This window comes from Colletotrichum aenigma, assembly GCF_013390185.1.
Source record: "Colletotrichum aenigma strain Cg56 chromosome Unknown KSG_Cg56_contig01, whole genome shotgun sequence".
Classification (NCBI taxonomy): Eukaryota; Fungi; Ascomycota; class Sordariomycetes; order Glomerellales; family Glomerellaceae; genus Colletotrichum; species Colletotrichum aenigma.
The window spans coordinates 4,232,285-4,253,752 of NW_023500907.1; the positions used below are offsets into that span (position 1 = coordinate 4,232,285).

Genomic DNA, 21,468 nt, shown 5'->3' on the forward strand with positions numbered 1-21,468 from the left:
CAAATGAGACAGAACGTGTGGCTCACCCACACACCAGCGACGCCTCAAGTAGAACAATCTTCCACAACGGCAAACCGGGGCTCTCTCCATCAGGTGCGGTCTAGCGTTCGCCGACTTGTCGTGAATGCCCCAATTAACCAACAACGCCTCATTGCACACTGGACTGTCACGGCTTGCCCAAGAGCAGCGGCAGCCACATCCCAGAGAAGTCAACAACATGAGATGCTGTTTCTCGCAGAACCGGGAGATGAATTGGAATGCCGCCCTGCAAACTCTTGATGCCGTGACACAATGGTAAATAATGGAGGTTCTCCACTCGGCATCATCGTCAATCGTAGATCATGAGCTCGAGCGACAACATTGTGTAGCTTGGCGAAACGTCGCAAATCGCATCATGTTATGTGACCACTTGAGTCATCAGGCCATGCGCGCGGCAAGATTAACAGAAAAAAAAAAGAAAAAAAGGAAAAAACACGGAAAATAAAAATAAGGCAGTTGCGTAAGAAATAATTGGCAGCGACAATGGAACGCAGCTTGGCCAGATACGGGCAGCTAAGCCATGTCTCGATGACGGCCATCCGTCACGGAAGAGGGGAGGGGACGCCGCCCATGATTCAAGTGCCGCAACAGTCATTCTTGGTACCTGAACATCACACCCTGATTCTGCACAATGTCTGGAAGCAAAACAACGGTGGTCCCGTCCCGCGAAGGCTCAGAAGGCCAGACACAGCAAGGGGGGTTTGGACGGCTGGGCGGAGCGCGGCCAAACAATCGAGACCTGACGAGCGGTGCTATGGAATGCGACCGCGGTCTGCGAATTCGCCGTCGCGGACGAGGGCTCCGTGGCGTCGCGGGCAAGTGGTGTTGTTTTTCAAGTTCGCGATGGCATGGATCGGAGACCCTCGAGGAATGGCTCTGTCTGAGGAGGCGTGCGCCATTGGTAAAGCCAAGAGAGAACGAGGCCTTGTCCTTTACCTCCCGGCATCCCGCCACTACGGGCCGACTGAGCAGTTTGTCTGTACACACAGAAATCTCAGCTTCGTCGTCGGCCAGCAGTGGACGCATCTGAGCAACTTGACGTAAAGTGGGAGAATTGAGGGCATCGTCGCCAACGCCGACATGCTACGCAAGCCCGCCAGATACGGCATTGTAAAGCCGATGAGGGGGAGGGTCTTGGTCGGACAAGGCCTTAAAGCATGACTCTCTGCCACGGGCCTTTAGAAGGCCTTTCAAAGGGCTTCCCTGTCGTGAGCGACGCAGCTTGCAGGCCAGGACCCAGAAGGCTGTCGATGTTTCCACGTTTCAGGTGGAAAGATACTGCTTGTTAGTGGTTGCACAGCCTTTTACTTTTTACCTCAGCGCAGATCGATCGTATCCTCCGAAATTGGGGTGGATTTGCGGACGTCATGGTTGAAATGAGATTGAAGAAATCGCACGGTCGAAGACGCACAACCCAAGGAATATACATGCGGACGGGTAGGGGTCTCCTGCGCGGATTCAGTACGCAGATACGTCCCAAATGAGATTGGCCAGCACGCGTCTTTTTTTCTTTCCTGCTCTCTTTTCCTCTCAAATTCTTGTCAATGTCTCGGTCCATGGATGTGTATTGTGGTCGTGACCAAAGCTTGATTGGATGTCCATGTTTCTTGTTCGATGCCTTGGCGCCAGCAAACCTGCTGCGGCAAAGAGAAGACGACGGCGATTTGACGGGAGGTAAAATCAGAAGCAATGGAAGCAGACGCTTGAGAAAATCCAGAGCAAATGAGGTGTGGCAGACAACAGAGACGACTCTCAGGCAACGGCCGACTACCGAAGCCCTCGGCTTGGTCACGTAATGAGTTGATTTCCCTTGGCTGATCGCTCGGCCCGTCTGTAGCTGTTAAGGCAAGGTATTTCTGGTGGCTTTCATTGTTATTGCCCAGGTGTCTGTGGCTTCTGCTTCTTCAGCGTTCTGGAGAAACATGCTGGGCACCCGCTGGCGAAATGACTGACAGGCGCGGCCGATAAGCCGAAATCCCTCCTGTTCCCCACCCCTTTATTTTTGTGGACAACCCGGGGCTTCTGGGAATTGAATATTGGATATCGGGACATTGGGTGAGATGCCGGCGCAACTGATGAGATTGTGTCATTGATTGGTTATTTGGTGGGGTATGTGAGCAATCGTCGCAGACTCCGACCTGAGTTCAAATGAGCGAGCGAGACCGCCGCAGTCGGCCCAGGCTAGCAAGATCTGCAGGCCATCGTGTTTGTGCATCATCTGGACGGGCTGCAGGACATTTGCTGCCTGTGGCAGGAAACGTATTCTTTAGCGTGCAGTGCAAAAGAGGGCAGAATAGCAACACCGGTCAGCCAGTGTCTTTTGCACGACGCGGACATTTGCATGGATATGCACGTGCATTGAGCGAGGGCAAGGCATCGCCAATCTGATTGATCTCGAACCCATCCATGGCCTGTGGCGCTCGTCAACAGACTGATGAGAAAGTGTCTCCTGACGGTGAACGATTCACGAATAGGGGTGGCCAGGGCCCAGGACAACAGTCGTTCCTGCGCCGATGGTCAATGGTCAACGGCTACGTCGCTTAGAGCCGAGCCTCGTATGAGCACTTGGCGGCTAGCGCACGGTAGCTGCAGCAGAGCGTGGAGAGGAGCCGGGCTCGAACAATGGAAGATAAAAAAAGACCCATCAAAAAGGGAACCACGGTCGAGTGGGCTGGTTCAAGGAGGCATAGGTTCCTGGGGAACAACAATGCTATTCCCTCCAGATGGAGATTGGGAGGTGACGACGACCACGGCTGCCGCGACGACGACGACAACAGCGACGGGCGACGACGACATGAAAGCGCGAGGGTGACAGGTGTGCTAAAAGGCTCGATTGGTGATGGCGGCTGGGAAAGATTGATTGCTGAGGAGCATCGAGATTTGACCAAGGCCAATTGCTGGTCAGCGACGGGCAAGGATGGATTTACCTCCCCCAGGGATCTCTAATTAGGCCAAGCGAATCTGATTCGACCGCTGGTGGTCGAGGGCCGTGGAGAAGACCAACGAGGAAAACAGAGCCGTCTCTGATGGACAGGGCGACGAGCTGGCTGTGTTGCTGCGTCGCATCCAGCAGGGTTGGGATGGATCCAGTCGCTGTCGCATGCACTGGCAGTGGTGATCTTCATTCGGCCGACCGGGCCTGTCGAGCTGGGCAGACTGTTTTTGACCAGTTGACCGCCGCAAGCCGGCTTTTGCTCCTCGAAGCGACGAGCGACGATAGGGGCTGGTTGGGTGTGGTTATGCAGCCCGCCGTTGTCGAATTTCTGGTGAAGATCATTTCAACCCTTTGATGTAAGGGAGCAGGCGAACCAGACTTTGAGTCTGTCTGTGTCTGCGGCAGAGAGGGGAAGAAAAAAAAGAAGGGAGAGCGGCAAGGTCGCGGCAACGAGAACCGGACAGTAAGGACGGTGGCATCCGTAGGTAGGTAGTATCCGATGGCGGGCTGTTGATGGTTAGGTTTGGTTTGGTTTCGTTTCCCATTTTCTTCCTTTTCTTCCAGTTTCTTCTTCGCCCGTGTCATGCATAAGTAGCGGAGGTTGTTATGTGCGTGGGTGTATGTGCTAGAAATAGGTAGGTAGGTTAGATTAGGTAGCTGCTGTCAGTTGGGATGAACCGCACACGCATAGCACAACAGCATGCACCTCAGTGCGTGAGTGACCTTCGCCACGAGGCCTGGGTCGTTTTCGTGCCTTGGCTGGCTGGCTGGACCTGGGAAACTCAGCAGGATCGGACGACAGCGACAGAAACAGGTGGTGTTACACATGGCTATGAGCAGCACAGGCGTCTGCGACGGGGAGTCTCCCTGGGGCACCCGGGGCGGGAGCTGGGAGGGATGTCGCGGGCAGTCCTGCGGGCAGCGGTGCGCATCAACTCAATTATTCCCGTCCAGCATTCGTCTTCATCGCATCCTCGTACGACGGCTCCGACTTGAATTCGCGCCTTCCCTTCTGGTCTGCTCTGCCCTGTGCCTGTGCCTGCCAGTTCGGTGCTGCCAGGATCCCCCAATCTTCGTTCACGTGCACGGTGCGGTGTCATATCCAAGGCAAGGTAAATAAATGGAGGCAGGAACCATTCATTTAATTGCCCAGGGCCGCTAGTCTTGTTTGGGAACGTCCCCTTCAACCCCCTTTCTTGCCCTTTCCGGGGAGGCGCGCCAACGGCGTCGACTCCCCCCCCAAGTCCAAGCCCAAGCCCAAGCCCAAGCCCTCAACGTGCAGTCCCTCCCTCCCGGGGGCGCGCCTCTGGGCGACGTTGTGCCTGGGTCCTCGCAGGCAGTTGGCAAGCCCTGTCCGTACCTGCAGCGGATCGTCTTCTTCTGCTAATAGCGCCTGGGGGTCCGGGTGGCTTGTACCTCATGTACCTGGTCTCCTAATTTCCCAGGGGATCCACGACATGGCCCTCTTCACCCTGTTTTCCTCCACTTCATCCTCTCCTTCTCCCTCTTCTCAGCTCTCCGGTCTTCGAGGTCTGACTTCTCGTTCACCGCGTTGATTCCTCCAACTAGAGAGTTCGCTCTCACTTACACTCTTTTGAATCTAACAAATTCACCTACATTCGTTACCTTCAACCACCTACACGAGTTCCGCCTCGACTCCCGCACACCGACAACCACAGCGAATAGAACGATACATTCGCTCCGACTCTAATTGATCCCTCGCGAGGAATAATAAAGGGTAAGAACACAGAGACACAGAGGAGAGACCCCGGGGATGAGCATCAGACGATTCTCGGCCATGGCGCCGCACAATGAAGGACATACACAACACCACAGCCACCACAACAACCACTACAGCGAAGATGATGAACTGTGTCAGCGACCAGGGGAACAAGACGGCGAACGCGATTTTGTTGGAAGGGTATCGCACGAAAGCCTCTGGATATCTTGGCTGCTTGCGCTGCGCTGCTTCACTGTGTCGATTCTCCCTGAATCGCCGACTTACAACAACATGATTTAAGTGCACGATGCGCTAACACATTGCGCTTCCAGAACATCTTCAATATATAAAATGAGGTCCATCGTCAGCCTCACCATCGCGGCCTCCCTGGCCGCCGGTGTCGTCGCGCAGCCCCACAACCACCGACACCGCCATGTCAAGAAGGACACCGCTTCGCCCGTTGAGAAGCGCGACCCCGATGTCGTCGTGGTATACGAATCCGGCCCGACCGTGACCGCCTACGAGCTCGGAGGAAAGGTCATCAGCGAAGACGAGGCCAAGCAGGGCATCAACGACGGCCTGTTCGTTGTCGTCGGAGAGACCACCCCGTCCTCGACGCCTCTGCCTCCCGCCTCTACCTCCAAGGCTCCCAAGCCGTCCAGCTCCCAGGATGCTCAGTTCTTCGAGGCTAAGGTCGCCAAGACTACTTCCACCTCTACCACCCCTACTCCCACCCCGACCCCGACCCCCACGCCCTCTTCCTCGAGCCAGGCGCCTCCCGCCTCCACCTCGTCCGCCAGCAAGGGCGGCAGCTCCTCCTCTGGAGGCTCTGGCGTAAACGCTGAGTTCCCCAGCGGCGAGCTTGACTGCTCCACGTTCCCGTCCGACTATGGTGCCGTCCCCGTCGACTACCTCGGCACCAACGGCTGGACCGGCATCCAGAGAACCCCCAACTACAGCATCGGTGACCTGGCCATCTCCTTCATCGAGACGGCTGTCTCTGGCGACGGCGGATGCACTAAGAACTCTTTCTGCTCGTACTCCTGCCCTGTTGGCTACCAGAAGACCCAGTGGCCCTCCGCCCAGGGTTCGACCAAGCAGTCCGTTGGTGGACTTTACTGCAACTCCAAGGGCAAGCTCGAGCTCACCCGCACCTCCAAGAAGACCCTTTGCGAGAAGGGCGCTGGCGGCGTCTACGTCCAGAACGACCTCAAGAAGTCTTCCTGCGTTTGCCGTACCGACTACCCCGGTAACGAGGCCATGGTCATCGCCACCGTGCCTGAGCCTGGCCAGAAGCTGGAGCTGACTAACCCCTACTCTCCCGACTACTACGTCTGGAACAACAGCCCCACCACCGCCCAGTACTACGTCAACAACCAGGGCGTCGCCGTTGAGGATGCCTGCGTCTGGAAGAGTGCCACCGACCCCCTCGCTGCCGGTAACTGGGCTCCCGTCAACATTGGTGTTGGCAAGAGCGCCGACGGCAACACCTACCTCTCCATCTTCAACAATGCCCCGACCTCGACCGCCAAGCTCGACTTCAACATTGAAATCACTGGCGATGTTAACAGCAAGTGCGCGCTCGTCGACGGCTCCTACACTGGTGGTGGCACTGGCTGTACTGTAAGTTGAACACCCGCTCGCGATGTCTCGATTTCGCGTATGCTGACAGCAATTTTTTAGACGGCCATGTCCGGCGACGGCACTGCCATCATCCGCTTCTACTGAGCGAGCCACGACCAGGGATTTCCTGGCGAGGTTTTTGGGCATTTTGATTCTCGTGAATACCTCAAAGAATATCGACGGATCGCCGTGACACGACCGCGACCAGCGGATTGACTGAAGACCTGATTTCCGCACACGATCTGTGATGGCCTTTTTTAATTGATTGTGCATAATATTCATGTTGTGGAGAAGGGTTTGGAGAGGAAAAGTTGGAGTGATTGGAGACGAGGTCAACAGCCTTGCGGCCTTCACCGGCCAAACGGCGCAATTGGAACTACCCCCCCGGAAACCCTTTGAGCGAGACGGACGGTCATCTCTTTTTCTACCAGCAAGCGGACCAATGCCAACGAATTACGTTCCTGCGACGACGACTGCTTCGAGAACGAGGCACACCTTTTTGCGCGGAGGAGGAAAGGGAGGAAGCCAGGCCGACCTTACTGGAAAGCAAGATTACATGGAGAATATGATGATGGATACTCGACTCGGGTAGTTTGCATAAGAATGGACGGGAAGATTGGGGAAGGACAGAACGGTAGCCCTCGCCGGCGCATTACCATCTTGACGCATCGTTTCCTTTGTCGCTGTTTGCCCTGCCATGCTTATATACTTTTGCGCGAGCGGTCTCATGATGGATGAGCACAGCCCGCGGGCGTTGGGGGGACCCTTATAGCCGCTTCGTGTATTGCCGACGCAACGTTAGTTTTTAATTCATTGCTCACGATCGACCTAGCCTTTTTTTTCTTTTTCTTTTTTTTCCCGCGCGTCTTCCATCGAAGCAGCGAGTGATGCGCCGCTTCGGGCCGATGTGTGGTTGAGAGTAGAGGTTGAAATCTCGGAGCTGCAGGTCGGACGTCGCCGGTCAGCCGCCGCCGCAACTCGCCGACGCCGGCCGGCCCACATCAGAACCCGGCCATCGCCAGGCCTAGAGCAGTAAGGCCCCCCGGATCCGGGCCGAAGTCGCAACCAGGCGCCCATCTGAGAAGATGGAGGGGTTCAGAGTTTTCAGCCGTCGTTTTCGGGCAACGCTCAAGTAGTACCAAGCCCGGAGATAATGGTCACGGGTAAGACTGCTGCTCGTTGGCGGCGCCGAATGACTTGAATACTCGATGGCATTATGTAAAACGGTTTTTACCAGCCTTTCGGCATGGCTTGACGGATCAGATTGAGCCGCTTTGGGTACAAGCGGCATCTCGAAATGCGGGAGCCAATGAGTTGAGTAGAACCGGTAGCCACTGATGCCGCTGGCTGTGCGCCTGGTGGAGAATCCGCCCCGGAAGGCATGGGTATCGACTTCCACACTGCAAGCCCACTATCTTGCCGCCGTTGGTTTGCCCCGGCCACTTACCTGTATGTCCGGCAGGGAACGACGCCGGTGAACAAGGAACAATTTGAGTTTTTCTCCTTCTCTCTGATGTCCCAGCCGGACTGGCAGGCCATCGGCGAACGGCGCCTGTTTTGGCAGCTGGGCACGGGTTGGGCATCTAATTCATCTGTTCTCCAGCAAGACAATGGATCTCCAAATCTCCAAATCGTCAAGCCACAGCCGAGCCGGCCGGGCCCATGCGGACCGTCATGTGTTGGAGACACATGACGAAGTGATCCCTCTTCCATTCATCCATGCGCGCGTTCGTCATCCCAGGCGGTTGTTTGGACGGGACAATCCCTCTCAACACAGCCCGCACAAGGAGAGCAGTGCTGGGCAGGCCAAGCGCAGCGTCTGATCAAGTCCAGGCTAAACAAAGCGGGAGCAGGGGCCATGCAATAGGTGCAAGTGAGGGGAAAGCAACACCAGAAACGCGAGCAGCAATGCATCTGGATTCGCTGACGACGCCTTGGGTGGTTCAGCTTACACCTTGCCATTGGCAAATCTACTTCTCTGCTGCCATTGTCCGCCTCAGTCTTCTTCCACCTTTTCATTCCCTTGGCCCCAGTTGAATTTCTCCAAGCTTGCATTGCATTGCATCGCATTGCAGTAGCTCTCGCAAGGAAGAACAAGTCCATATTTTTGACCATCGGCCCCCACCCTTCCGGAGCTTCTCTTCGTTGCCACCTGACTGCTCTCGTCCTCCGAGAAACCTTTTTCTCTTCACGCGTAACGTCGATTTTTTTCTCCCCTGGCCGACCGGCAACCTACTTATTTCTCCAGTACCCTTTCCTTCTTCCTCGCCTGGTCCCACGATCATATTGCACCTTGTGCCACCTAGACAGCGGAATCCCTGTTTCACCCCGCATCTTTAGCCCGACTGTCGATTCAAGTTCGCGAGACAGCTCAGCCACGATAGACCTAGCTGCCTTCAGTGACACAGCGGCAGCCTACCGGCTTCTGGTCGCATTCCGCGCCGTTCTCGAAGAGCGCCTCACACAGACAATCGAGGCTCGCTGGGAATTCTTCGTCGTCTTGAAAGCTTTTGCTTCCCGGGCGCAGCAATCGTCGCCATGTCGCTGAATCGCGTTGCCTCCGTCGAGACATTCCAATTCCTTCCTCCAGGCCAGAGGTCGAGGCGAGGTAGCGATGCCTCCAGTGTACGGGCTGGCAGGCTGAGCTTCAACCCTCTGCCCGACGAGTGGGATCCTGCCGCAGCCAAGCCCGACACCGTTCACGCTGTTGGAGCCTTTGAGGTTCCACAATGGAAGAGAATCCGTGAGTTCCGCGCTTACATGCGCATCCAGCCGACGAGGGGTAACAATTGTCTCTTGGAAGAAGCAGCCGCTGACCGCCCGCACAGTCCAAGTTGCCGTTTCTGTTGTCTACTGTCTCTTTGCCGCCGGTGTCGCCTTTGGCTTCGCAGCGCTGAAGCCGGTCCTCAAGCGTGAAGGTGCTTACAGCGACATCTGCTCCGCCGATGATCCCGGCGCGTCCCCGGACGACACCTGCGTCGAGATTCATCTTAACCTGATGTTCACGGTGGCAGCTGTCGGTACCAACGTTGCTGCCCTACCAGTCGGCGCCATCCTCGACCATTTCGGCCCCCGAGTATGCGGCATCATTGGGAGCATGTTTCTGATTTTGGGCTCTCTTCTGATGGCATACGCAAAGCGGCTGCCTTTCGATGCTTTCCTGATCGGATACCTATCGCTTGCGCTGGGAGGTCCGTTTACGTACATTTCATCCTTCCAGCTCTCCAATGCGTTCCCCAGGCACTCGGGCCTCATCCTCGCCCTTCTGACGGGCGCCTTTGACGCTTCGAGTGCCCTGTTCCTAGTGTATCGCTTGATCTTCCAAGCAACCGACGGCACGTTCGGCCACGACAAGTTCTTCATGGTGTACCTGATTGTGCCAGTGTTGATCATCGTTTTTCAGCTCACGCTTATGCCGAAGCAGTCCTACAAGACGGTTGGAGAATTGGTTGAACAACAGGAGGAGGCTGCGGCGGCCAGCGATGCCGACCCGAGCCCGTACGATGACCAGGTCGACGAGACCACGGCTCTGCTCCGCGAAGAGCGCCGCCAGCACCGCGACTCCGTCGTGGCTGACATTGAGCAACTCATCGGCGCCCAGAAGGCGGGCAAGCAGCCGCGCCACGAGGCGAAGAAGAACGAGATTTCGGGAGTCTGGGGCGTAATGCACAACCGGACGGCTCTGAGGCAGATTGCATCTCCCTGGTTCATCCTCATCTGCCTGTTCACCGTCATCCAGATGCTCCGTATCAACTACTTTGTGGCCACCATTAGGTCACAGTACGAGGTCATTTTCGGAAACCACGACAAGGCCGTCCAAATCAACAACTTTTTCGATATTGCCCTGCCTGTTGGAGGCATCTTATCTATCCCATTTATCGGGGTGCTCCTTGACCACACGAGCACCGTCACAGTGCTCTCCGCCCTCGTGACCATTGCCACAACCATTGGCGTTTTGGGCGTCATCAACAACGTCTGGGCGGCGTACATCCAGATCTGTCTCTTTGTGCTCTACCGCCCCTTCTACTACACTGCGGTGTCGGACTACACCGCCAAGGTCTTTGGCTTCGAGACGTTTGGCACCGTGTACGGCACCATCATCTGCCTTTCCGGCCTCTTCAACTTCTTCCAGTCAGGCTTGGACGTCCTGTTCCACGAGACATTTGGAGGCGATCCCGTTCCTGTCAATGTCATTCTGCTCTCGGCCGGCTTCGCCGTTGGTATCATGATGGTTGGATACGTTGCTCTTAGGGCGAGGGGTTTGAAGCGGAAAATGCTGGAACAGGAAGCCGAATCGGCTGTTGGCTACAACTGATGGTAGGTAGGGCTTGTGACGGATGTTTTCCTTGAAATATCGTTTGCTTCATTGGCGCTTTTGTATCATCGCATGGCCTGCAGGTGTCGAGGAAATTTGTCAACGTATGAAAAGTTGTCTCGTATGTTCTTTCGTGTGTGAGAAAAGTAGGTAGGAATTGAATCATGATTTAGTCATCCTCATCTGTCATGTCTTGCTCCGCCCCAGCCATTGATGCTGTTCCATCCTATCCATCAAAAGTAGGCGTCTCGAAACGGCCACCCGTCGTGCCAAAGCCGCAGAACTGTCCCCAGCCGTCAACCTGCTCGCTCGCGTGCTTGATGACCTCGCTGAACCCTTCGTTGCCGTTCTTGTTGACGCAGAAGTAATTGTAGTCGACCTGGCTGATGGCGACGCCGTTCCTGACGCTGAGGGGGTACTCGATCTGGAACACGGGATGGCCGGCGGCGATGACGGGCTGGAACTCGGAGCAGAAAGGCTCGACCTCGTCAGAGGTGCGGGTGCCCAGGCATGTCTCGAGGACGGCAAAGTCGACAGTGGAAACCAGGTCCGGGGCGATTTCGGGTGCGTTCTTTTGGCCAATCATGAGGGCCCGGCCTTCCTGCGTGGTGAGGGAGTGGGTGTGGGATGCCAGAGCCTTGAGGTACGAGGCGTAGTCGGAAGCCTTGAGGTTGAAGCCTGTGGGGTCCTCGTCGTCCTTTTTTATGTCTGGTTAGATAAAGTGCTCTCTCCACATGGGCAACATTCCAGTGCTTACCTGAGCCCAAGCATCAATGTTGTCGGGATCAACACCGTCGCAACCGAGGCTTGCGGCCAAGTCGAGACGCGCCTTCATCACGTCGATGACCTTGCTGTTCCTGATGTCGAGGTATCTCTCGTCCAGGTAACCCTCGAGGGGCTTCTGGATAGCTTCCTCCGGAAACTCGGCGATATCGTTGTCCCAGTCCTGGACTGCACCGCCGTTGAAATAGCAGATGACAATCTTCCCTGCAGCCTGCGATCATGGATTAGCCAATACGTTCTCTTTGGGGTGAGCTAGAAGGGAAGAGTATTCACCTTGAGAGTGGGAATCATGTCCCGGTAGGTATCGGCATGCTGCAGGTCAATATCCCATACATCGGCGTTGGCGGGCACGATGTCGGCGGTGCTGTCGTGCTTGATGGGCTCGTGGAGGATGATCTGGAACGACACGCCGGGCTTCCACTTGCTCCAGTCAACTGCGCGGCGACTGAGACCGGCTGACGGCGTGGCGAGGCCGAGGATACCGGCCGGCGCCAGAGCCAGGAGGGAGAGTGTGAAGAGTACCATCTTGCCGTGTGGAGGGAAGAAGACTGATGATTTGGCGTACCGACCAATATTGGGAGTTGGAATGTGCCGTCAGTTTAATATATGCAGTTGGAGTGGATGGGTCAAATCAGGCAGAAGAGTAACATGCCCCCTGAGACAATAAACGAGTTGACGATTCTGGTCAGACCGCGCCACACAATCCTTCGCCGTCACAGTCTTGGGTCTTTGGCCGGGCGGGATACTCAATTGTCTCTCAATGTGACCGCTCAAAGGTAAAACAACAGGCCCGCCGGCAGACAGCCATGCTTTTCTTGCCAATGTACCATCTGATAAATGCCATGAGGGCGGACATGCCGTGCGGCTCGAGGTTGCGGCGATGTCACTCCAAGCATGGACTAAGCCGCATGTAGGCCATCGTATCCGGGGGAGTAAGAAATGGGCTACGACCAGGATCCTTCCCGAACAAAATTCTCTTGTCCAACCCAATATTGGTGCCCCGTTGCAGGCCCATCGCATGACGGAGCTGGGATTAAGCTTAAGTGCTCATTGAGAGGTGCGGTGTGATTGGGCAATTCGTGCGTCTCCGCCTTCAACTTTGGCTGGAGATGGGGCGGCAGCTGGACTTGTTTTCCGATCGTGTTCGGCGGTGGATGCGTCGCTCTAGGCAGCCAAATAAGATCGAATGAGACGCCGGCTTTTGGCACGTTACACCGCAAAAGTGCTTCCACCCCTTGCATTGGCCGTAATGTAATAAATCGAATTCCGAAGCACAGTTATTGCTCAACACCGCGCCTTATGGGGTCGATATGGAATCGCTCTTCGCAGATATTGCACGTAGAGTTGGAGATTTTCAGTCTCGCAAACCCCACAAATGAACGTGGCTGGGCTAGAGAGGCAGAAAGAAAGAGATGGTCATTTTGAACAAAATGGTATATTTCGTTGGGAGAGACAACTCTTTACGGTATCATAAAACGCCCCTAACGCCGTCATGGGCTACGCGAAGTCCCAATGACCTCAAGCATAGCAATGCCTGTGGTTATTTAATACTCCATGGCTGAACCGACGGCCTCTTCGCGTGCCTTTCTGATGCTGTCGTTCTCGGCCTCCCTCTCCTCCTTGAGCTTTTCCTCGACGTCTTCTCTAAGACCGCCAAGATCGGGCGGGATAACCTGATACTGCACGCTCGGAGCTGCCTGGACAAACCTCAGCTGCTCCGTCACATGCTGAACGAGGTCGTTCAGTCGCTTTTGTGGGTTGCGGTTCGCGCGCGGCTCGCCCAAGATTTGCTCGAGGGTCGGGAAAAGCTCCTCATATCTGAACTGCTCTCTCCAAGGGGCGTGCGTCGGAATGATGGGATCGATCTTGTCCTGGCAGTCGATGGCGATACTCGTCTCAAAGGCCCACGCGCGAGCCACGTTTCTGGGCGTGTATCCGCCACCTCCAAAGAGGATCATGGGTACGTTGAACTTTTTGCAGAACTCGACGCAGGCGCCGTGTCCTTGCACCTGCAGATTGAAGCGACCCAGACGATCACCGGCGAGAGAGTCGGCACCGCATTGCAGAGCGATGGCGCTTGGTCGGAACTTTTCCATGCACTGGCCGATAACATTCTCAAAGAGCCACTTGTACTGCTCATCTGTGATTCCGTCGTTGAGGGGCACATTGATGGCATGGTGGGCACCTGGGTTGTGCTCATTCTTCGGCCCGTTGTCGTCCAGACCGCCGGTGCCGGGGAAGAAGTTGAGAGGGTCGTATTTGTGAAACGAGACCGTCATGACACGGTCGGTGGAGTAGAAAGCCTCCTCGACGCCGTCTCCGTGGTGAACGTCAATGTCAATATAGAGAACGCGGGGATAGCAGCGTAGCAGCTGCAGGATGGCGAGGACGATGTCATTGATGTAGCAGAAGCCAGAGGCCTCGGCTTTCTTTGCATGGTGAAGACCGCCTCCCCAGGAAACGGCAATGTCAGACTGCTGGGCACAAATCTTCCGCGCGGCATCGAGGGAGCCGCCTGCTGACATGGAGCAGTAGTCGTACAGACCCTCGAAGAGGGGACAGTCGGAGCCGCCGAGGTTGAACTTGAGATCGGGGTTGGCGTTATCAACATCCCGCGGGACAGGCTCAGGGAGGACGGTGCCCAGAAAGTCCAGATAGTCGTCGGAGTGGAAATCGTTAAGCTCTTCGTAAGTAGCGGCGCGGGCAATGTAATTGTCCATGGCGAAGGACATGCCGTAGGAGTAGATGAGACTTTTTGATAGGGTGAGGCGCCATGGCTTCATGGGATGGGTCTGCCCAAAGTGATGCTTCTCCATCTCGGGGTTGCAGTGGAAAGAGACGGTGTATCCCTTTGGGCGGGTGATGCCCGATTCGAGAGCGGTGCGCTTGCATTTGTTGAGATACCTGGCTTCATCGAGCTCGCTGGCCTTGCCCAGAGGTGTGTACTCCTCGACAATGTCGTCTTTGTCGGCCCGATGGGGAAGATAATTAGGCTTCGGTGCACGAAATCTGTAGGCGTTTGCGTCCATGATGAAGGTGAAGATGACGGCTATACCGCCGAGGCTCCCGAGATTGGGCCCTGGTGTTGGCTGTGATGCTTCGCAATGCTCGAGACTGGCTGGCCCTGGTGTGAAGGCGATGGAGATGACAAATTGACAAGGTGGGGAGTTTGCGCCGTGGGAGATCCGGGTAATGTCTTGTCTGAGATGTGCGTGATTCTCTGAGAAAACGCATGTGTTGAAAAAGCTATGCTATAATTCCGTGGTGTCGTTGTTGTTTGCGATGCGAATGGGAGATTTCGTCGAAAGGCTGGATGAGTGCAGGTTCGATTGGATGAGATGTGACAGGCGTTTGGGACGAAGCCGCTACTGGCCACTAAGGCAGCTCGAGCCCAGCCGGAGGGCACCAAGGTCGAGTCGTAGTGGCTGGTGGCGTGCAGGGACCACCAAAGTTCGTGGTTGGACACAATCTACCCAGAGAGGCTAGCTGCTTTTGGGCACCAGCCTCCGTGTGGCTCAATCTCGAGGTTTCTGGTTCCTTCCGGATGCCCAAGGTGCGAGTTTTCCTCTCATGATTTTTGCATGCCACATGACAGTATCTAGAAATAGAGTACGCAGCCTGCTGTGTATATTTGCACATGGCAACTCAGCAAGAATAGGATGTAGGCTCTTGCCCATTTAATGAGGTACGTGCCTTCAAAGGCACCACCGCGGACCCGCTAAAAACCTGCAATCCCCAATGGAGCATGTCCACAGGCTCCGTGCCAGAGCCCAAAGGTGGCCTGGCAGTCGGAGGCTAAAACTCCCGTCTCCGCCAGTCTCGTCCCGTCTCAGCTTACTGGCTTAATGCCCTGGACTGGACTGGATGGGAGGAACGAGTTCGCAAACTTGCCCGCCGCCAAACCCAACGCGACACGCACCAGCCGATTTCCCTCACAGAAACCCAGAGCTGCCACCGCACCGCACCACACACCCGCAACTGGAACCACAAACGTGATTCCAGCCTCTTCCAACCCCACCCTCGCGCGTCGAAAAAAAAATTCACGTCGCTTTCCCGGCAGGGACGTATTATTTAATAAAAACATTCCGGGATCACAGGCAGGGCCCGACCGTCGCCGCGACTCGCCTCGCTCCGCCTTGCCTTTGCCTTGCCTTGCCTTGTGTGTGATCTGGATTTGGTCTGGAGCCTCCGTCGACTGCCCGTCGGTCCAACCTCAACCAGGTGAGCCAAGCCAGTCATTAAGCACTCCGTTGTCGTCGACGCTCCTGGCAGCGCGATTCTTGCTATCCTCCCTCCCTTCACACTGTCTTCAACTGCGGTATACTGAGAGCACGCACATCGTGATCGCGGCCCGTAGTCTGTGGTTCGTCGACCGCGGCCCTGAACCTCCGCCGGTCAGCCCACACGACGGTCCCCGATCTGCTGCCGCGCCATCACCGTCATACTGCGTGCCACTATTCCCACTTGCCTACCTTACTGTTGGGCCTTTGCTCTACTTCTACTCCGCACCTGCCCTGCCTATCTATCTTATCTCCTTTCTTCCTTCTTCTGATGGCCTTGGGTCACGACGGTCTCACCACTCTTTACCTTCCTTCAGTCGTTGCCCTCCACATTGCCTGCTTCCGGCCGTCGTAATACTCGCTGCTGCCTCGCTTGGCGAGCACCTCCACTGCGCGCTCATCCCACCACCTGCCGCCGCCCTCCCCTGCGCCCTTGTCCAAGCATATCATCGCCGCCTCCGCCGTTTTGTTGCCTCGCTCTGTTGCCTACGTCAGCTTCTGCATACTTAGAGCGCATCGTTGACTCAAGATGCCTAGAGACGACCTGTCCATCGACTTCGTCAAGAGGATGCCGGCAGCCGAGGCTCTTGACCCGGCCATCATCCTCGACGACTGGATCAACCGCGTCCAGAACCTCCCCGAGGAGATCCGGTTCTTGCAAGATGAGATCGCCGACAAGGACCGTCAGTACGGCGACTGCGTCAAGCTGATCGAGGACCGCGATGGGAAGATACAGAAATGGATCAAGGCGAACGGGAGCCACGAGACGAATCCTCGCGAGGACGGCATGAGGACACAGATGCGCGAGAACTACATGCGCGCCGACCAGCTGGCCACCGAGAAGATCGCCCTGACCCAGAAGTTGCAGCTCATCATGGACAAGCATCTGCGGAACCTGGACCAGCACATCAAGATGCTCTACGATCGAAGCGAGCCTGGGTTCACCGATCCAGACGAGTGTCCGTCGCTGCTACGCCCAAGCGCGGCAAACCATTCAGCTCCGTCCGCCAGGGCCGTCAACCCGGCGAGCCACTTGGCCGGGGCCATTACCGCGACCCCGTTGAACCCGATCGTCAACTCGTCGAGCCCCGCTACCGTGCGCGTCGGCAACCCGCAGGTTCGCAACACAATATCGCAGCAACACGCCTCCTCGGCGCCCGCGACACCGGCTGCCGCCAGCATGATAATGAATCGCCAGGCAAGAGAAAGCTCGGCAGGACCAGGAAGCGGCGCGCCTAAGAGGGGCCCGCGGTCCAACTCCGGACTGGGCAGCTTGCCGGCGACCTCGAGCGGGCTGGCGAGGCATTCCTCCCTCGGCCCGGGCACTCCGAAAGGAGCCACGAACCCGGGCCCTGGCGGTGCTGTGCGGGCTGGTAGCGCCGGGCCGCGGTCGTCATCAACCAAGGCTGCCAGCGTGTCTGGCATCAGGAAAGGAACACCTGGCGCCGCAAACCGCAAAAAGGGCAGCATTGCCAATGGCAACAAGTCGTCGTTGTCCCGCGTCAAGAAGGCAGGGAGCCGCAACTCTCCGGCGTCGACAGCAGACAGCGAGTTGTCGGATGCCGAGAGTGGTAGTGGCGATGACGGCGACCGTAGCAGGGCAGACCGGGCAAGCGGTACACCAGCGCGTGACGGCAAAGACGGGGACGGGGACGACAGCATGCTCGACGCCGAAGATGACGAGGCCGGCGACGACAAAAAGTACTGCACGTGTCAAAATGTCAGCTTTGGCGACATGGTGGCGTGCGACAATGAGGATTGCCCTTATGAGTGGTTCCACTGGTCATGCGTCGGCCTTAAGAGCGAGCCTAATGGGACATGGTTCTGCCCCGTGTGCTCGGAGAATATGGAGAAGGAAAAGCTGCAGAAGAAGAAATGAGACTGGCTGCGCCGGGCAAGGCTGCAGCTCAAGAGTGATTATACCCCTTGGAGGCCGAACTGAGAGGGTGTCGGCCGGTGGTGGATGGCTATTCGGCGTTATGGTACGGATACATGCATGTTTTTTTGACGAGTGAGCCACGAAGCATCCTAGCGAAACAGCGAGACAAATACGATAAGCAAAAAAAAGAAAGAAAAAAAAAAAAAACCAAATACCCTGTTCATCTTCATCTTGATAAACAAGTGTAATCGCAGTGATGTTGCCTTGCAGAGTGCTGATTCGTCGCCGAGAATGGCAGACCTTCTCAAGCGCCGCAGCCCCTGGAACTTCAGCCCAGCCACCAGGACGATCCTTTGGCCGTGTGTACACAAGCTTAAAGCAGGACACCCTCCCCCCACCCTGGGGTGTGAGTGGCCTGTTATTTATTTGAATTTCTTATATTAGTCTTAGTATACTACTTTATCCCTTAACTCTTATAGTTATCCTACTTTTTTTTATATAATTTAAGCGATTAATAAAGCTTTTAGTAGAGTAGTTCTATAAGTAGTATATTTATTACTTTAGAAAACTATAGTAAGATTCTACTCTATTTAATTTATTACCTCTTATTAATACTTCTTATAAATGTAATTTAAAACTTAAGTTTATAAACTTATTAACTATAATTTGGTTTATTTCTAAAAATAAATACTAAAAATAAATATAATAGTATTTTTAATACTAAGTTTAGTAATATTTAAAAAAAAAATTATACTCTTCTTAATTATAACTTTTATATATTTTAAATAACTATTTAAAAATTAGTATGTATGATACTTTTTAAATTAATATTATTATTAAAGTTATTAAACTATTAGTTTATTATTATATTAATTAATAAATAGAGTATTGTTTATTTATTTTATTATTATTTTCTTTATATAAAATAAGATTTCTATAACTTTAGTAGCTAAAACTACTATAAAGAAAAATTATTTATATTTTATTTACTTTATCTTTATTTCTCTTAAAACCTCTATATCTTTTAGTACTAAGTATAATACTTTTATGTTCACACTTTAGGTTATATCTATTAGGGTTACTTAGTCCTTTTCTGTATCTGTACCTTGCTGTATATTGTACCTCAGCTCAAAGCAGGACAGCTGAGCTGCCCCCACGTGGGACGCATGAGGGAGCCTCATCTGATGGTGGTCTGTTCCCAATCACACTGCATAGGTCACCTTTAGAGGTGCGAATTTGGGGGTTCAGGTGCAGCATAAACTATTTTCGTTGCTTTTCCAGGGGGGCTTTCGATGACATTTCGCCAATTGTGTTTCGTTTCCTTTGCCCACCCCTGCACCGGGAAAATTGAGGTCGACATGAAGCAGATTGCCAGTTGCCCCATTTGAGGGCTCAGCAGGTGGACAGACAAGTCGAGGCCCGTCGGGAAGACCAGGAGAGACGGGCATTATTGACAATGGCGTCGAGAGCGCAAATTGCACTATGGAACACTTCTGGACGGGCGGCGGCAGGGGTCCAGCGTGATGGTGGTGGCACCGGTACGAATAGTGTTGGCGTTGGACGGACGGCGGTGGGCTTGGCTCCCGGGGCTGAAGTGGTGGGCAAAAACCAAGATCGGAGGTGATCCAAGCCCGGTGCTGGCCGGCGAAGCCCGGTGCTACCTTGTTCCCCTGGCCTTCGAGCCGAGCCAGATGGAACGATCGTGTTCGAAGCTGGAGTTGCAGAGGTTGTCTTCTTTGCCTTGGACTGACTCCAAAGGCCCCAAAGTTCCCCCACCACGAAGCAATAGGTAATCAAACTCCCGGCCAGACGGGACCAGACGGGAGGGATTTCACCGGGGACCCGTCGACTCTCCTGGCTGAGAGCCGACCCAAACGAGACCAAGTGGGAATTGGCCCGCCCGGGGCGCAGATGCCGGTACTCAGGGGGCGGCGGTTCACAGCGGTAACTTACAAGAAACCTGTTACCTGCCTGTCACGTTGTCCCGTATATCGGGGATCGCGAAGCGCGAGCGTTCGGGAAACATTCCGAAGAGGCCCGGTGGGATCTGGGCAGGCCATTGCCATTGGAAGACAACTCGTTGCCGCCGATCTCGATGGTGTTAGCAGAGGTGGTGGTTGCAGCCATCTCATGGCGTTGAGAAGACGGCAAAATTGCACACGCATTTTCAGCCGCTGGTTGAGCCTTTTTTTGACGCGATCAATTCAGCGACGTCGGAGAGTTCAGGGTGGTGGCGACATTTTATAGGCGATGGGCGTGTCGACGAGTCCGACGTACGGGCGGGCGGTCAACGCAGCCAACTTTCTTTCAGGTGCGACGAAGCCGCACCGAAAGCATAGATGTCCGGACGGTTTGCTGCTTGCAGATGTGAAATGGCGGTGCACTCCGGGCGAGTGGGACTGGAAGGCCTTGGGGCATGCGCGCAAAGGCGCGGTGAAGTCAAATAGAGTCGTAAGTGCTCAGAGGTAAAGTAGGTGAGCGAATGGGTACCAGGCAAGGTGTTCATTCTGTGGCGGGTGTTCTGTTCGACAGCTCATCTCACAGGCGGCGGGGATGTTGGGTGGTGGGGGTTGTGGTATTTCAGGATCCCAATCATGATTAGCGTAGCGGAGAGTCAATGTAGCGAGAAGAATGCCCGGCTCCGCAGACGATGGAGATTGGTACGTTTTTTTAGTGCACGCATGGCTGTTCTGTGGTGCCTTAGTGAGCGGCTGTCTGTCTGAAGGTCTTGGACGGCTCCCGCAGCCGCGATGCGTCTGGGAAGGGGGGGAGGAGAGAGCTGTCCCTGCATGATGTTGTTGATGGTTGCTGGAGAGAGGTTCGAGGAAGCTTCGTGTCGTGGCCGAGACACAGAAATGTGCTCAGACTTTTTGGCATGGCATGGCATCCGAATGTGTCGCCCCGAGTTGAAGCTGGCCTTGCCGCATTGAGCAGGGGAGGTCGTTCTGCGGTCCAAGTTGAGCTGAGAGTTGACATGACAGTTTTGACGTGCGGCAGATATCCGCATCCTTCAGGATCTGCATCTTGCGACCACGCACCGGGCTGGGCTCAGGGCCAGCTGGTGGTCGGTGGTTGATGTTCGATGTTCGTAGACATGCGTAGATAAATATCAGCTTCCGGGTCGTATCTCGGGACTTTTCTTGCTTTCGCCGCCGTCATCATCGTTGTCATTTTTTCTCTCTTCCCGCGTAAGCTGCAGCTGCCGCCGCCTTCCCTCCATTGGGCGTCGCTAGTCTGGAACGCCACAGGGGTCGTCGAGAAGGCGGTGGCCAGCCCAGGCCAGCTCATCGGAGGGTTGCAACAAGATGGACTGGAATGGGCTCAAGGGCATGCGTCAGGTAATTTTTTCCCCCTCTCCTCTAGCTCCAGGTACCTGGACGCGGTCGTCGGTCGAGCAGTCGAGTTGGACGGTAGGTGCTCTGTATTCTCGCATGAAATAGAGACGATGAATACGAAGAGGTGGACATTTTGGTGCAAAATCATAACAAAGCTTTCCTCTCGTCGAGTTCCGTTGATGGAGGTGGCAGCCCAGACACCGGGACCAGGCCAGCCCAGGCCAGCTGTTCAGGTCCAGTGTTGGATGCGTCCAGGTCCAGCGTCCTGCATGGAACACTGCGGCCCCTCCCCCCCAATTCTTGTCCGGCTCCCCTTGGGCTCCTGGCTCCGAGGGCTCCCCTCCCCTCCAGGTCCCCTCCCCGAAGCTGCGGTGGGTGGGTGAATGGATGAGAATGTGCAGCGTTTGTCCCGTCCCCTCCAGACACCTGGCTCCCGGGGGGAACGAGATAAAATGAAAATTGGCAAATGCGAACTGGGTTCCCACAGTGATATCACCGCTACCTTACATAAAGGGAAATCCCCGTCCACCTCGTCCATCTCTGGCCCTTGGGATCTCTC

General features: G+C 55.2%; 5 protein-coding genes across 5 annotated transcripts; 3 read left to right on the forward strand and 2 right to left on the reverse strand.

Annotated features, from left to right (window-relative positions):
- Positions 1–5,045: 5,045 nt before the first annotated feature.
- Positions 5,046–6,422, forward strand: sun1 (Secreted beta-glucosidase sun1; the record flags this gene model as incomplete). Its single annotated transcript, XM_037316359.1, has 2 exons — positions 5,046–6,317; positions 6,378–6,422. The coding sequence occupies 2 exons, from the start codon at positions 5,046–5,048 to the stop codon at positions 6,420–6,422; spliced, it is 1,317 nt and encodes a 438-aa protein (XP_037184739.1).
- A 2,433-nt stretch (positions 6,423–8,855) lies between these two features.
- Positions 8,856–10,632, forward strand: CGCA056_v001099 (Protein FMP42; the record flags this gene model as incomplete). Its single annotated transcript, XM_037316360.1, has 2 exons — positions 8,856–9,060; positions 9,146–10,632. The coding sequence occupies 2 exons, from the start codon at positions 8,856–8,858 to the stop codon at positions 10,630–10,632; spliced, it is 1,692 nt and encodes a 563-aa protein (XP_037184738.1).
- Positions 10,633–10,858: 226 nt separating this feature from the next.
- CGCA056_v001100 (uncharacterized protein) lies at positions 10,859–11,940 on the reverse strand (the record flags this gene model as incomplete). Its single annotated transcript, XM_037316361.1, has 3 exons — positions 10,859–11,329; positions 11,390–11,626; positions 11,689–11,940. 3 exons carry the CDS (start codon positions 11,938–11,940, stop codon positions 10,859–10,861), a joined length of 960 nt encoding a protein of 319 aa, XP_037185593.1.
- A 1,019-nt stretch (positions 11,941–12,959) lies between these two features.
- Positions 12,960–14,444, reverse strand: phd1 (Histone deacetylase phd1; the record flags this gene model as incomplete). The annotated part of the gene is made up of 1 exon (XM_037316362.1): positions 12,960–14,444. The coding sequence occupies one exon, from the start codon at positions 14,442–14,444 to the stop codon at positions 12,960–12,962; it is 1,485 nt and encodes a 494-aa protein (XP_037185592.1).
- Positions 14,445–16,224: 1,780 nt separating this feature from the next.
- Positions 16,225–17,574, forward strand: ing3 (Inhibitor of growth protein 3; the record flags this gene model as incomplete). The annotated part of the gene is made up of 1 exon (XM_037316363.1): positions 16,225–17,574. The coding sequence occupies one exon, from the start codon at positions 16,225–16,227 to the stop codon at positions 17,572–17,574; it is 1,350 nt and encodes a 449-aa protein (XP_037185595.1).
- Between the last annotated feature and the right edge of the window lie 3,894 nt (positions 17,575–21,468).